Source organism: Mesoplodon bidens (assembly GCF_964165515.1).
Source record: "Mesoplodon bidens genome assembly, chromosome: 14".
NCBI classification, from domain to species: domain Eukaryota; kingdom Metazoa; phylum Chordata; class Mammalia; order Artiodactyla; family Ziphiidae; genus Mesoplodon; species Mesoplodon bidens.
In genome coordinates, this window is record NC_138170.1 from 74,092,636 (window position 1) to 74,106,898 (window position 14,263).

General features: G+C 39.1%; 1 protein-coding gene across 12 annotated transcripts in view; it reads left to right on the plus strand.

Moving 5' to 3' along the window:
* PUM2 (pumilio RNA binding family member 2) overlaps nt 1–3,755 on the plus strand; it is a 94,634-nt gene extending 90,879 nt beyond the window's left edge. For all 12 annotated transcript variants that reach the window (XM_081254280.1, XM_081254279.1, XM_081254284.1 and 9 more), the window contains one exon: nt 502–3,755. In XM_081254280.1, the coding sequence (XP_081110406.1) occupies nt 502–633 (132 nt within the window). In that variant the 3' untranslated portion in view covers nt 634–3,755. The remainder of the gene's footprint in view (nt 1–501) is intronic.
* The last annotated feature ends 10,508 nt before the right edge of the window (nt 3,756–14,263 follow it).

Sequence of the window (14,263 nt, forward strand, 5' to 3'; positions counted from 1 at the left end):
ATTATTTATAAAATCTTTGCCAGTCTGGATGGAAAGATAATGATATGTTTCTTCTCATTTGCATTTTTAAAACAATTAAGGAGATATTGAACGTGTTAAATGTATTAGCTATCACACGTCTGATTGCTTGTTCATGTCTTTTGCTCCATTTTGTTTTGAATTTTTGTCCAGTTGCATAGAGTTATAGAATTTTGCCCTCGTAAACCTTATAAGAATATAATAGCTCATTAGTGGTACTTCTCTGCTATGTTTGGAGCCCCTCTACTGTTTGCACGTGTAGTAGTTTATAGGAATAGTGGTTTGTTTATTCACTGAACAATTTTGAGAGTAGAAGTTGGGAGAGATTGAGTGGAACAGAACTGCTTTTGCAAACAACTTTCTTTGGATTTGAAATTTAAAATTTCAGTCATTCTTCCAAATCACCCAAATTTGGGGGCACTTTTTTAAGGAATCAGAAACTAAAATAACTTAGATTTCCTAAGCAGATCATTTATTTTTCAGATTCGACCTCACATTACTACTTTGCGCAAATACACATACGGGAAGCATATACTGGCCAAGTTGGAAAAATATTATTTGAAAAATAGCCCAGATCTAGGGCCTATTGGAGGACCACCAAATGGAATGCTGTAAAGGAAAAAGAGAAGATGATGTAACCATGTGAGAGGAACGTTTCTTTTGTGAATTATCAAAACACAACTCAACTATGAATCTTCAAATTTTTTTTAAAGTGAAACTATTTATTGACTTTATTCATCCATTTGTAAATTTTTTAAGGTTCTTGTGTATATTTGGGGGTGGGGGTGGTGAATTATAAATTATATTCAGCCCTGAGTGGAGACCTATCAGATTGGATTGCTGGCAAAGCACAGAATGCCTGTATATGATGTAACTGTATCAAAAAATGCTGTCACATATTTTGTAAATTTTTACCTTGTAAAGTCACAAAAATAGTTTTTAAAGGAAAAAGTACAGTATTCTTTTAATAAACTGGCTTGCAGTCTGGTAGGTCTATGGACCCCATAGCACAACAGGTTTATAGAAATGTATATAGAAATATAGTCCTTATGGGGTTTTTTTTTGTCCTTTGTGTGAAGCCTTTTATAACAGATTAACAATCAACTGCATAAATATTATTAATATTTTTAAAAGAAAGTTAAGTTGTATTTTGGTAATTCACAAACTATCATGCAAATAAAACTCGGCAAGTAAGACAAGAATTAAATGATTTGAAATGAAAAGAACTTACATTATTTACAGTAGATGTGGTTTTAATACAAATACTGCCCCAAAATGTCTCTGGCAATGTACAGAAGTATTGTATATACTTACATATGTAATTGTTGTAAGAGGTAGAAAAAACAATATCATGGTGACACTTCCATCCAGTTAAAGTACGCTAAACGAAAAGTTAAGTTCCATTTTAACTTTCCAGTTTGGTTTGTGATGAGAAAGAGTGGAGATTTGTATATTGTTTTGCTTATAGAATTACAAGGACATGTTGAAAAAGTGTTGAGATTAATTTTGCTTTTTCATAGTAGATTCAGAAAGTAGGAACCAGATAGAGGTGAAAAGGGGCCACTGAAAAGTGAATTTGATAGCTCAACATTTAAGCATGATTACATATTCAGATAGCTTTTTTTGCTTCCTATAAATATATGCATTGTGTGTGTGTAGTAATAGATGTAAGTTTACACTTTGAAAGCAAATCTTGTTTCAATGTTTATTATAAAAAGCCTTGCTAATTTAGTAATGATGTTTTCTTTGGTTGTACAGGTGTACATTTGTAAACCTTAATGCTGTAAATGGAATTTGTTTTATCTCTTTGGGAAACATTTGCATTTTAGTGTACATTTATGTCCCTGCCCTCCGACCTGGCATATAGTGTTGTATAATGTAAATTTATTTCTCCAAATCAAGAGTGATTTTTAAAAAATTTTTTATCTTTATATGGTTTCAGAAGTATGAACCAGCTTTCTTTTTATTATTGTGAAAAACATTTTGTTTTATAACATAGTTGTTGACTCTGTTAATATGGACATGCTAGGATTTGGATCACTTTCAAGAAGTCAGGGTACTGTGCATAATAGAAAGTATTGGACTGAGATATTTGGTTACCATGGAGGCCAATGCTTTTTCCATCTTATTAAATGTGATGTGACTTTTTTCTTTGTACAGAAGAGTACTGTATTTTTGAATAGCCTACTCCCAAGTAATAGCAAATCTGTATGATAACATTTTTTCTCTGGACATAAGACATAACAGTAACATGATGTACATTTACAAGCGGCCTTATGTACATTTCCCAACAATCTTTTTAAGGCAAAATTGTGACCATATGTGTATAATTAAAATCGTTTTTAATCCTTTGCCTATGAAAATATTTTGGAAAAAAAACTTGCTTTGTATATTCAGTTTCTGAAAGATAAAGAAAGTGCTTTGTATTTTGTTGAAGTCAGTATTTTGTATAAAACTTTTATGTTGACCCACTTATGTTTAATGCTAAAAACTAATGAACCATGCTATCTCTTTCAATTTGAACATGTGAGGGATTTTTTTATTAGAAGTCTGCAGAAGAAAAGCAATCTTCTGAGCACAATATTGAATATAAAGGTTTTTTCACATAGCTGTTCCTATCATGAACCTAAGACTAGCGGCATGGAGTTTGGGCGCCAGGCGTACTTCTTCCTGTTTGATGTTGAGTTATTCTAGTTTTCTAACCCAACATTCCATGTTGAGGCCATAAAATTTAACCACTTACCACTGTCACGGTCCCTTCTCATAGTCACACTAGTTCCATCAGCATGTCCCAGTCACAGTAACAGAGCTTTTTCCCCTCCGTACAGAACTGCTCTCTGCCACTCTTCCCCACTTTGTTTTGCCAGCCTCAGAATGTCTTGGACCTGTGTTGAACTTTTGTTCCCAGTATCAGCTCATGGTTTCAGGATCAAAGTTGTCCTTGTTGCGGATTGGTGGTGACTTTCCTGGATTTGCACAGTTGAGTTCCTGGTTTTCCTTTATCCTTATCTTCTGTTCACACAGGCAGATTATTTCTGCAAATTTAGAAAGTCCTAGAGGATGGCACATTGGGAAACTGAACAATTGTCTTGGGTTCCTGATGTTCCCATGTATCCCAGTGTTGACAACCAATCTCCCCAGTATTTTAGGGTTTATTTTATTCTCTAGAAATTTTGCGGTCTGCTATTTTTGGTGCCCACCTCTCTAATTCCACCTTTTAATAAATTGGCATGGAGTTTTGGTATAATCTGAAAATGACATTTCAGAATAAACTTAATTGGGCAGAACCACTTAGGCTTTACTCTTGGGTGTCCTGATATGGATTGTTTCTGGACCAGTTTGTCTTAAGTCCTGGCTCTTATTGGTTCATATGAAATAATGTTATCTTCACTTCTTTGTATATTATGTATAAATTAGAAAATGAAAAATGTGTGAATAACATTGTATGAAATAAACCTGGTCTTGTGTTTTTCTCTAGATAAAATACCCCTCTGTACCTCAATTACAGTTCCATTGACCATTCAGGTTTACTCTGATTGAAGGAAAACAAAAATATCTTTATCACATGGATGCTAGTCTAGGGCCACTGATTACACTGATGGTATTAATTCTGTCTTTTAATATTCATAATCTAATTACATAGCGTGATTACACACCTCATATGATGAAACTTTAAGCCTGTTTCCTTACTGATAAAATGATGGTTTTTGAGGATCAAATTAAATCACATATCTTTACCCACACGTGTTTGTTTCCTTTCCACATGCACTTCAGGAGACTAAGTACAGTTTGGGTTCAGGCATGGATTTAAAGTTAACCTCACTGTTTACAAACCTTGTGAACTTGGGTGTGTTATCTCAGCCTCAGTGCCTTCATCTTTACTATGAGATGGAACTATTTTTAAATCCATGGTTTTAAGAATTGAGAATATATATTAAAAGATACCTAGAACCTAATTCTCAACCGCTGCTAATACTGTTCCCATTTTCCTGTCCCTTCTATAGCTAATTTTTTTTTAATCTATACAGATAATTCAGTAGAATCCAAAATGGTGATCTTATAAAACTAAATGGGAAAAGGAGTTTTCATCGTACACATTGTTTATCCTCCATTTTAATTTTATCCTGGTTTGGTTCTATTCCAAACTGAAAGCCCCTCTGGAGTTGTTTACTTGCGCCACGTGTAGTGATGAAATTAAAGATCCTAAAAAGGAAATAAATGTCATGTCCTCCCACCCTAGCTTGTCAACTTCAGAAAAGTAGTTTCCTAAAGTGACCTGGGTAGTTAATATTTGCCCTAATGACAGTGGTTTCTCAGAAGGGGGTGGGCGAGTAGGGGAAGGCAGAGAAAGCCCTGAGGAGCAGCATTCACGGTCTACCTTACCCATCTAACTTGAAAGGCCTGGGTTAACATATCTGATGGGATTTGGATGCTACGGACATTTAGTAAATTCATCTGTAGACAGAGGTGAGAAGGAATAGTGCCCACTTGGAAGAGGCTGCAGTGGGCCTCTGGAAGGCACTGCCGAGGGAAAAGGAGTGGGTCAGGCCTAGGTTGGGCCCTGAGGCATGTGGTCTGTGTGGTAACCCTTTCGGCCTTTAAGTTGTCTATCTGTACAGTAGGAATAATAGCCTGACTTCCCACAGAACCTCAGATCTGAGAGTACTTTCGATACTAAGAACCTTACAACTACAGGATGGATCCTGTGGGAAGCTCAAAATTAGGTTGAATATTCGTTGAACTTTATTACCTCCACATCCTGTAGATAATTTCTTGTTTATGTTCCAGTCATACAACTTTCTTTTCTAAATATTTACCAGGACCTTAAATGAAATAGCTCTGTATTCTATTTGATAGTTTAAGAAAGAAATTGGCTACCTTAAGATTCAAATTTTCCTGGGCATTAGCATGTAATGGTTCAGTTTGGATTCTGGACCTAGACTGCCCAGGTTCCTTTAGTTTTACATGGTTAGGCAAGCACTTTCATCTTTTAAGCCTTAATTTCCTCATGTGTAGGCAAGGGAAGAAACACGCCCCTCCTAAAATTGTGAGGATTAAATGAAAATATGTGTGATATGCAGGGGCAGTGAGTACTCGGTGCCTCCTGTTTCAGTTAACTGAAAAGGGATTTTTGTTTTTAATTTGCCTACATACAGCCTCAAACATTTGGCGTGGAGCTCACGTTTCTGCAAATGAGCTCTCGATTCAACCTGCAGATAAATCACTAAGCAGGAAAACTACTGAAGATATGAGTAAGGAACTTTACAGCACTTTAATTCTTTTTCTTGGTACAGTTAGTCTTTTTTTTTTTTTTTTTTTTTTTGTACTCTGCCCTGATGTGTATGGCTGCCAGGATGGAGCCAACGCGAGGAAATCAAAGGCAATGTGGTGGGAAAATCTATCTCACAAAAACACACACCTAGGAAAGCATATCAGAGGCTCAGAAGCCACTGAGGTTTTTGGTCTTGGCCATTCCTCACACCCATCCCTTGCATCATTTTCACTGAGTAGTTTGGGAGCCCTTGGTTCTGGGATTATGCTTCAGTAAAAAGAGTGGTCTGCCAATATATTGATTTCTTTTTTAAATTTATTTTATTTATTTTTGGCTGTGTTGTGTCTTCGTTGCTGCATGCTGGCTTTCTCTAGTTGCGGCGAGCGGGGGCTACTCTTTTTTTTTTTTTTTTTTTGCAGTACGCGGGCCTCTCACTGTTGTGGCCTCTCCCATTGCGGAGCACAGGCTCCGGACGCGCAGGCCCAGCGGCCATGGCTCAGGGGCCCAGCCGCTCCGCAGCATGTGGGATCCTCCGGGACCGGGGCACGAACCCGTGTCCCCTGCATCGGCAGGCAGACTCTCAACCACTGCACCACCAGGGAACCCCGGGGGCTACTCTTCATTGTCGTGCGCAGGCCTCTCACTGCGGTGGCTTCTCTTGTTGCGGAGCACGGGCTCTAGGTGCGCGGGCTTCAGTAGCTGTGGCTCGAAGGCTCTAGAGCGCAGGCCAGTAGTTGTGGCTCACGGGCTCTAGAGTGCAGGCTCAGTAGTTGTGGTGCACGGGCTTAGTTGCTCTACGGCATGTGGGATCTTCCTGGACCAGGGCTCAAACCCGCGTCCCCTGCATTGGCAGGCAGATTCTCAATCACTGCGCCACCAGGGAAGCCCTATATTGATGTTTTGCTGAGTGTAAGATTGAAGAGCTGCTTTGGATCATTTATGGGTATCTGCTTGCTTTGAGAGGTGAGCTCTAGTGTTAGCCAAGTGAGGAAAAGCATTCTGTATGGGTCCATCCGACTGATGTGACTTGAAGCCACAGTAATACTCCTCAGTAATTTCTGCCATCTTGGCTTATTATAGCAAGGAAAGCATTTAATTGAGACAATAATGCCTGTTGGCCTTCTAAATCAATCCCTCTGGCATCTGCCTGCACAACAATGTTAAGACAAGCTGAAGTCTCCTCAAAGTAGGTATTTAGAAATCCAAAACCCAGAGGGTCTCACCCAACTCCTGATACCAATCACAGAATTCAGCCTTCAGAGTCTGCCCGATAACTCCTCATGGACATGGCCGTCTGACTTCCTAGGCAAGTCAAGGGCTGCTTGAGAAGATTGTGATTTTCCCACCTCAGCAGACATTTTAGGAGTAGTGCTGGTGCCCATGCAGTTGAGTAGGAGATTCCCTTCAAGTTCAGGACCAGGTCTTTACTGTGTATCCAGAACCTAGGTCACGGCCAGACAGGGCTTATGGAAAGAATGGTAAACAGTGGAGAAGAATACACCACTAATCTATTCCATGATCAAGTAAGATCATGCTGAGAAAACATTATGTCCCATATATGGTTTGGAAAGAGAGTAAGCCTGAGAAAAAAATAGTTTCTACCTCAGTAGCTTTAAATCTAGATAGAAATCAAGATTTCAAAGATAAATACCAGTGAAAAGCACAGCACTGGATGCAGTGCTTGGGCGGGTAAAGGGAAGGAGAGGTGAATAGACTTACACTAGGATGAGTAGGAGGACCTGGGAGGTTGGGGTTGAGGCTGTGGCATCAGCTACCATGTTTTCTTACAGTTGTATTTGATGAGCACCTCAAAGAATGAGGTCCTTGAAGCAATGCTGTGGTTATCAATAGGAAATCGTCATAAATTCTTGAGCAGGGAGTGACAAGTGCAGTGCTGGAAAGGACCCACCTACATGATAGGCAAAGCCTCAGATGTAGGGAGAAACTGGAGGGAGGGTGAAGTTAGCTCTGCGAGTTACAGAGCTAAAGAATTCCCGTTACAACTGCCAGCTCCCATCTCTCGCCTCAGTCTCACCCAGGCCTTTCATGAGAAGGAGCCTTGAAAAATCAAGGGATCTCAACATCTGGTGGGCCCATCTTACACCAAAGGTTAGGAAGAAAGCATGTAGATCACCCAGAGGAGAGGAGGGATGTTTGGGAGCCCTCCCTTCCCCTACTTCTTTGAAACTCAGTTCTGAAATCATACAGGGCACATTCATTGAATGGAATGCAGTAGGATTCACTGAATAGAATTTAAAAAGGAGGTTGAAAGTATATCTTAGAAATATATCTATTACTAGAAATACATCTTAGGAATCTTTAAAATACTGTTCATTCTTAATAACTCCTAGGTAAAAGACCTAATCTAATCTAGAATAAACTATTTGGGCTAACTTCAAAATTAATTATAGTGAGAGTGCTGTAAAAAACCTGGGGGATTCGAGCCAAAGCCTATTCAGAGAAAATGCTTAGCAAAAAATATCTGAAGATAATTTAATAATTTAGTAAAATAAAATAATTACCAAAAAATAAGTAGAAGGAATTAATAATAAACCCCACATAAAAGAACAGACTCAGTTAAAAACAATAATGAACTAGACATGCTTTTGGCAAATTTGAGTTATGAAAAAAGATGGAAGATGCAAACATTAGTGATCAGATATAAAATTATTTTTTTAATTATAGGAGACCCTTTATATTAAAAGTCTACCTGTAAATTAAAAATCAAATGAAATGGATAATTCTCTAGGGCAATATAAAGTTCAAGAATTGATTCAAGAGAAAGACAAATATGATACCACTTATATGTAGAATCTAAAAAATAATGGAAATGAATTGAGATACAAAACAGAAACGGACTCACAGACATAGGAAACAAACTTATGGTTACCAAAGGGGAAAGGGAGCAGGGGAGGGATAAATTAGGAATATGGGATTAACAGATACAAAGTACTATGCATAAAATAGATAAGCAATAAGGATTTACTGTATAGCACAGGAAACAGTATCTTGTAATAACCTATAATGGAAAAGAATCTGAAATATATATATATGTATATGTGTATATGTGTGTATATATATATACATATATATATATGAATCACTTTGCTAACTAACAATATTGTAAATCAACTATACTTCAATAAAAAAAGAATTGATTCAAGAAGAGTAGAAAACTTGAACAGACAAATAATCATAAAAGAAATTAAGAAGGTGGTCAAAAGAACAAAGTTGAAGGAAGGTCTCACATGTCCTGATTTCAAAACTTTTTATAAAGCTACAGCAAGCAAAAAACAGTGTTTGGATGTTAACTAGAATTATTGTGGTGCTCATTTTGCAATACATACAAATACCATATCATTATGTTGTACACCTGAAACTAATATGTTATAGGTCAATTATATCTTAAAAAATAAAAACAAGACAAAACAAACAAACAGTGTGGGACTAGCATAAAGACAAACATATAAACCAACAGAATAGAAGAGAGAGTGCAGAAATAAAGCCTCACATATATGGTCAAATTATCTTCAACACGAGTGCCAAGAACGTTCGATAGAGGAAAGAACAGTCTTTTCAACAAATGGTGTTGGGAAAAGAGGATATATCCTCATGCTAAATAATGAAGTTGGACCTTACCTTACAGCATGTACAAAAATTAACTCACATGGATTAAAGACCTAAATGCAAGACCTAAAACTATAAAACTCCTAGAAGAAAACATATGGGAAAAGCTTCAAGACATTGGATTTGGCAATGATTCCTTGCATGTAACACCAAAAGTACTTGCAACAAAAGCAAAGTAGATAAATGGGACTGTATCAAACTTTAAAATGCCTGCATCAAAGGGAACAATCAACAGAGTGAAAAAGCAACCTACAGGATGGGAGAAAATATTTGCAAGCCATGTATCTGATAAGGGGTTAATAGCCAAAATACATGGGACTTCCCTGGAGGTCCAGTGGTTATGACTTTGCCTTCCAATGCAGGGGTTGCGGGTTCCATCCCTGGTCGGGGAGCTAAGATCCCACCTGCCTCTTGGCCAAAAAAAACAAAACATAAAACAGAAGCAATGTTGTAACAAATTCAATAAAGACTTTCAAAATGGTCCACATCAAAAAAAATCTTAAAAAATATATATATAAAGAACTACAACTCAAGAAGAAAAAACACAACCCTATTAAAAAATGGGTGAAGGACATGAAGAAGAAATGTTTCTCCAAAGATGATATACAAATGGCCAACAAGCATATGAAAAAATGCTCAACATCACTAACCATTAGGTAACTGCAAGTCAAAACCACAATGAGATATTACCCCTTGCCCATCAGAATGGCTATTATCAAACAGAAAATAGCAAGTGTTAGTGAGGATGTACAAAAACTGGAGCCCTGTGCACTGCTGGTGGGAATGTAAAATGGTGCAGCTGCTATGGAAAACAGTATGGCGGTTCCTCAAAAAATTAAAAATAGAATTACCGTATGATCCAGCAATCCCACTTCTGGGTATATATCCAAAAGAAAGTAGGATCTCAAAGAGATATTTGCACACCCATGTTTATAGCAGCATTATTCACAATAGCCAAAAGGCAGAAACAATCCAAGTGTCCATTGATGGATGAATGGATAAAAAAATGTGGTATATACATACAATGGAATATTATTCAGCCTTAATAAAGAAGGAAATTTTGACACATGCTACAACATGAATAAACCTTGAGGACATTATGCTAAGTGATATAGCTAGTCACAAAAAGACATACTGTATGATTCCACTTAAATGAGGAATTTTAAATAGTTAAATTCATAGAAACAGAATAGTGGTTGCCAGGAACTGGGGGGGGGGTGAGGGGGAAGTGGAGAGTCGCTGTTAAATGAATATAGAATTTTAGTTTTGCAAGATGAAAAAGTTCTAGAGATCTGTTGCACAACAATGTGAGTATGTTTAACACTACTGAGCTGTACACTTAAAAATGTTTAAGAAGGAAGGAAAGAAAGAAAAAAGAAGGTATCAAAGATATGCCCTAAAAATAAAGGCACAAACCCAGACTGTCTGGGCAGTGAGCCTACTGTAAATCTTCAAGGAGCATGTAATTCCTAGTTTATATAAACTTTACAGAGCATGGAGAATAATGAAAGTTTCCCAGCTTATTCTATAAAACTATGATAACCTGGAAAACAACACAGAATGATAGTACACACACAAACAATAACCGTGGGCTATTTTCATTTATGCGTATAGATACAAAACTCTTAAGTAATATGTAAACCAATCACATCCAGCAGAGTCATATTTCATGGCCAAGCAGAATTTTATCACAGGAATTCAGGATAGTTGAACATTAGAAATTTTATTAATGTAATTTAGTACATTAATACATAAGGGAAAACATCATATCAAACAGTAAGAAAAGCAACTGATAAATTTCAATACCCATTTCTTTTTTTAAAGTTTTTATTGAAGTATAGTTGATTTACAATGTTGTGTTAGTTTCAGGTGTCTAGCTCAATACCCATTGCTGATAAAAACTCATAACAAGCTAACAATGTTGAGAAACTTCCTTAACCAAAAAAGTAGTATCTATCAAAAATTTAAAGCAAATAGCAGGACTTCACTGGTGACACAGTGGTTAAGAATCCGTCCGCCAATGCAGGGAACACAGGTTCGAGCCCTGGTCCAGGAAGATCCCAAATGCCTGGAGCAACTAAGCCTGTGCGCCACAACTACTGAGCCTGTGTGCCACAGCTACTGAATCCCGTGTGCCTAGAGCCCGTGCTCCGCAACAAGAGAAGCCACCACAATGAGAAGCCTGAGCACCACAATGAAGAGTAGCCCCTGCTCGCTGCAGCTAGAGAAAGCCCGCATGCAGCAGTGAAGATCCAACGCAGCCAAAAATTAATTAATTAATTAATTTAAAAAATAAAATAAAATGGCTTGGTGTTTGTATTATAAATAAATAAAGCAAACAGCAAGCTTAATGTTGAAACATTAGAAGTAATCCCATTAAAGACAGAAGCAAATAAGGATGTCCACAATCACCACCGCTATTCAACACAAAGCGGAAGGCCCTAGACAATGCATTAAGAAAAACATTAGAGGGACTTCCCTGGTGGTCCAGTGGTTAAGACTCTGTGCTCCCAATGCAGGGGGCCTGGGTTTGATCCCTGGTCAGGGAACTAGATTCCACATGCTGCAACTAAAGATCCTGTATGCCGCAACTAAGACCCGACACAGCCAAATAAATATTTTTTTAAAAAAAGAAAAGAAAGAAAAGCATAAGAGGTATAAGTTTTAGAAAGGAAAAAAATGATAGAATGGTTTGCCTAACAAATCCAAGAGAATCAACTGAAAAAGTTTTAGAACTATTAAGAGTTCAAGCAGTTGACCAGATACAAGATTAATATACAACAACTAATAATAGCTATAGCTTTTCTATCCACCAAAAAGAGCTAAATTTTAAAAAAATTCATGATAGTACCTAAAGCTCTGAAGTAACCATGAAAAAAAGCAAATAAGAAATTTTCAATGTGAAGAAAATAATTTTCATTGAAAGATGGTAAAGAAGAATGGATTAAAATAGCGACAGCATATCCCTGGATAAGCAGATTTGATGTTGCAAATTGTTATTTCTCCTCAAATTAATTTATAAATTCAATTCACCCAAAGAGTTCAGACTATGCTCTTCAAGTGCCGTTTCTCATTGGCTAATTACAGGTCTAGGGTAGGAAGTGTCCAAGATGAGCCTGCAATATTCTGTCATATTCTAATACATTTTGCCTATTTTTGCCGTGAAATAAACCACCCCCAAATCCAGCAGCTTAAAACAACAGCAATTCTCCTTCTTCTTTTTTTTTTAATTCATAGATTAGTTGGGGAATTCCCTGGTGGTCCAGTGGTTAGGACTCCACGTTTCCACAGCCAAGGCCCGCCCGGTTCAATCCCTGGTCGGGGAACTAAGTTCCCACAAGCTGAGCAGTGCAGCCAAAAAAAAAAAAAAACCACTCATAGATTAGCAGTGTGGGCCAGAATCAGCAGGGCAGCATGTCTGCTGCATTTGCTGTCAGCTGGGGCGGCCTGAAGGCTGGGGGCTAGAATCATAAGACAGTGAATTCTCTCAAATGTCTGGCAGTTGATGCCAGCTGTCAGCCACACACGGAGGCCTCTTCCCATAGCCTGGTTTTCTCACTTTGGTGGTGACTGGGCTCTAAAGGGAGCATCAAGGGGAGGGGAAGGGGGTAAGCAAAGCCCCCCACCTCCATCAGCCTCACACCTGCAGTCAGGCCAGTACCCTTGACTCTCTTCCAACGGCCTGCAGGGCAAGCGTTTGTCCCACAGCTTAGTGGTGTGGACTCCAGAACAAGTAACTTACATCCCAGGGACATGCTTTCCTCATTTGTAAAATAAGGTAAGCACAGGATTAGGGCTGGGGCCAAGGTGCAACCTTCATGTTATATATAGTACTGTTCGATTTTTTATGATATTTTTATTATGTGACTGTATTTGTTATTATGAAAATAAAGTCTTACCACATGACCCAGCAATGGTGCTCCTAAGTATTTACCCAAATGAGCTGAAAATGTATGTCCATGCAAAAAACTGCACACAGATGTTGATGGCAGCTTGTACTCTGCCAAAACTTGGAAGCAACAAAGATATCCTTCAGTAGGTGAATGGATACACAAATGAATGCATCCAGACAATGGAATGTTTTTCAAAGATAAAGAGAAATGAGCCATCAAGTTATGAAAAGACAGGGAGGAACATGAAATGCATGTTACTTGGTGAAAGAAGCCAATATGAAAAGGCTACGTCCTCTGCATGCGGCACCGTGTGAGACAGTGACACCGGATGAAGCAGAAAGGAGGAAAGAAGCTTTGCACTAAACACCTACCATGGTTCTGCGGAGACGGCCGTGAGCAAGGGGCAAAGCACCGGTGCCCCGGCTCCTTCATCGAGTGGATAGTAAGCTAGAAAACCATGAAGGCCCACATGACAAAGCCCACATCATCCACAACCGAACTTGGCTTCTCTTTCCGGAACGTTGGAGAGTGGATGCGCTCGACGGGCACTGGCTGCTCCAGGGGATCAGAGCGTTCGGATGCCTGGATGGCATCAGGATGTCCCTGTGAGTGCTGGGTTTTTGTGGAGGCAGAGTTCAGCAGACCTCACAACATCCCAGCGGCTCCAGGAGAAGCACCAGCTGTGACATCCAGGACTTGAGGTTGGATGCAAGGCCCGTGGTGGACGTTGAACATTCCTGCTGCCTTTTGTGGACTCTCACAAAAGCACCTGGTGTGGGTGGGCACTCAGCGAGTGGCTGCTGTGTGTGCATCCAGGCCTTTGCGCGTACACTCGTGCATTCCCTCGTCTGCTGCGTTCGGCCCGGTTACCTGCCATGAGCCCTGGCCTCGCCCCTCCCAACACTGTGAGCAAGTTAGTCCCAACGTGCTGTGAGCTCAGTGTCCTCATTGGTAAAACACAGGCCGTAACTGTCCCTTTTTTGCAAGATGATTGTGGGTTAAACAGACTAAGTCAATAAAACTGCAAGAACAGAGCAAGGCCTCTAGGAGACCCTTGGCAACTGGAAAGACACAGGTCTCTGCAGGTGTATGAGCATCAATTCACTTACAAAGGAGGCCAATGATATCTCCAGGAGACGCGTGAGTTTCCAGATGAGACCCAGTTGGGTTGAGACAGAAAAGAGAGAAGGAATTTTCCCACCCTCATCTCTATGTTCACTTTATTTTCTAAGAAAAGTGCGCTGTCTAACGAGAAAAGGGGAATGGGGTGAGTTGGTGTTAATTTTGGAGATTTCTCTTATTCGTTAATCTTTCACTAACAAGTGTAGCCCAGGGCAAATCCCTAACAATTCTGGGATTTGGGAAGAAAAGACAAAGCCGTTTGTGGGCAATTCTGGTTCTCTTCTGCAAAAATTCTCAAGCCAGAGCAGCAGGGCAGGGTGGTGGTGGGAGA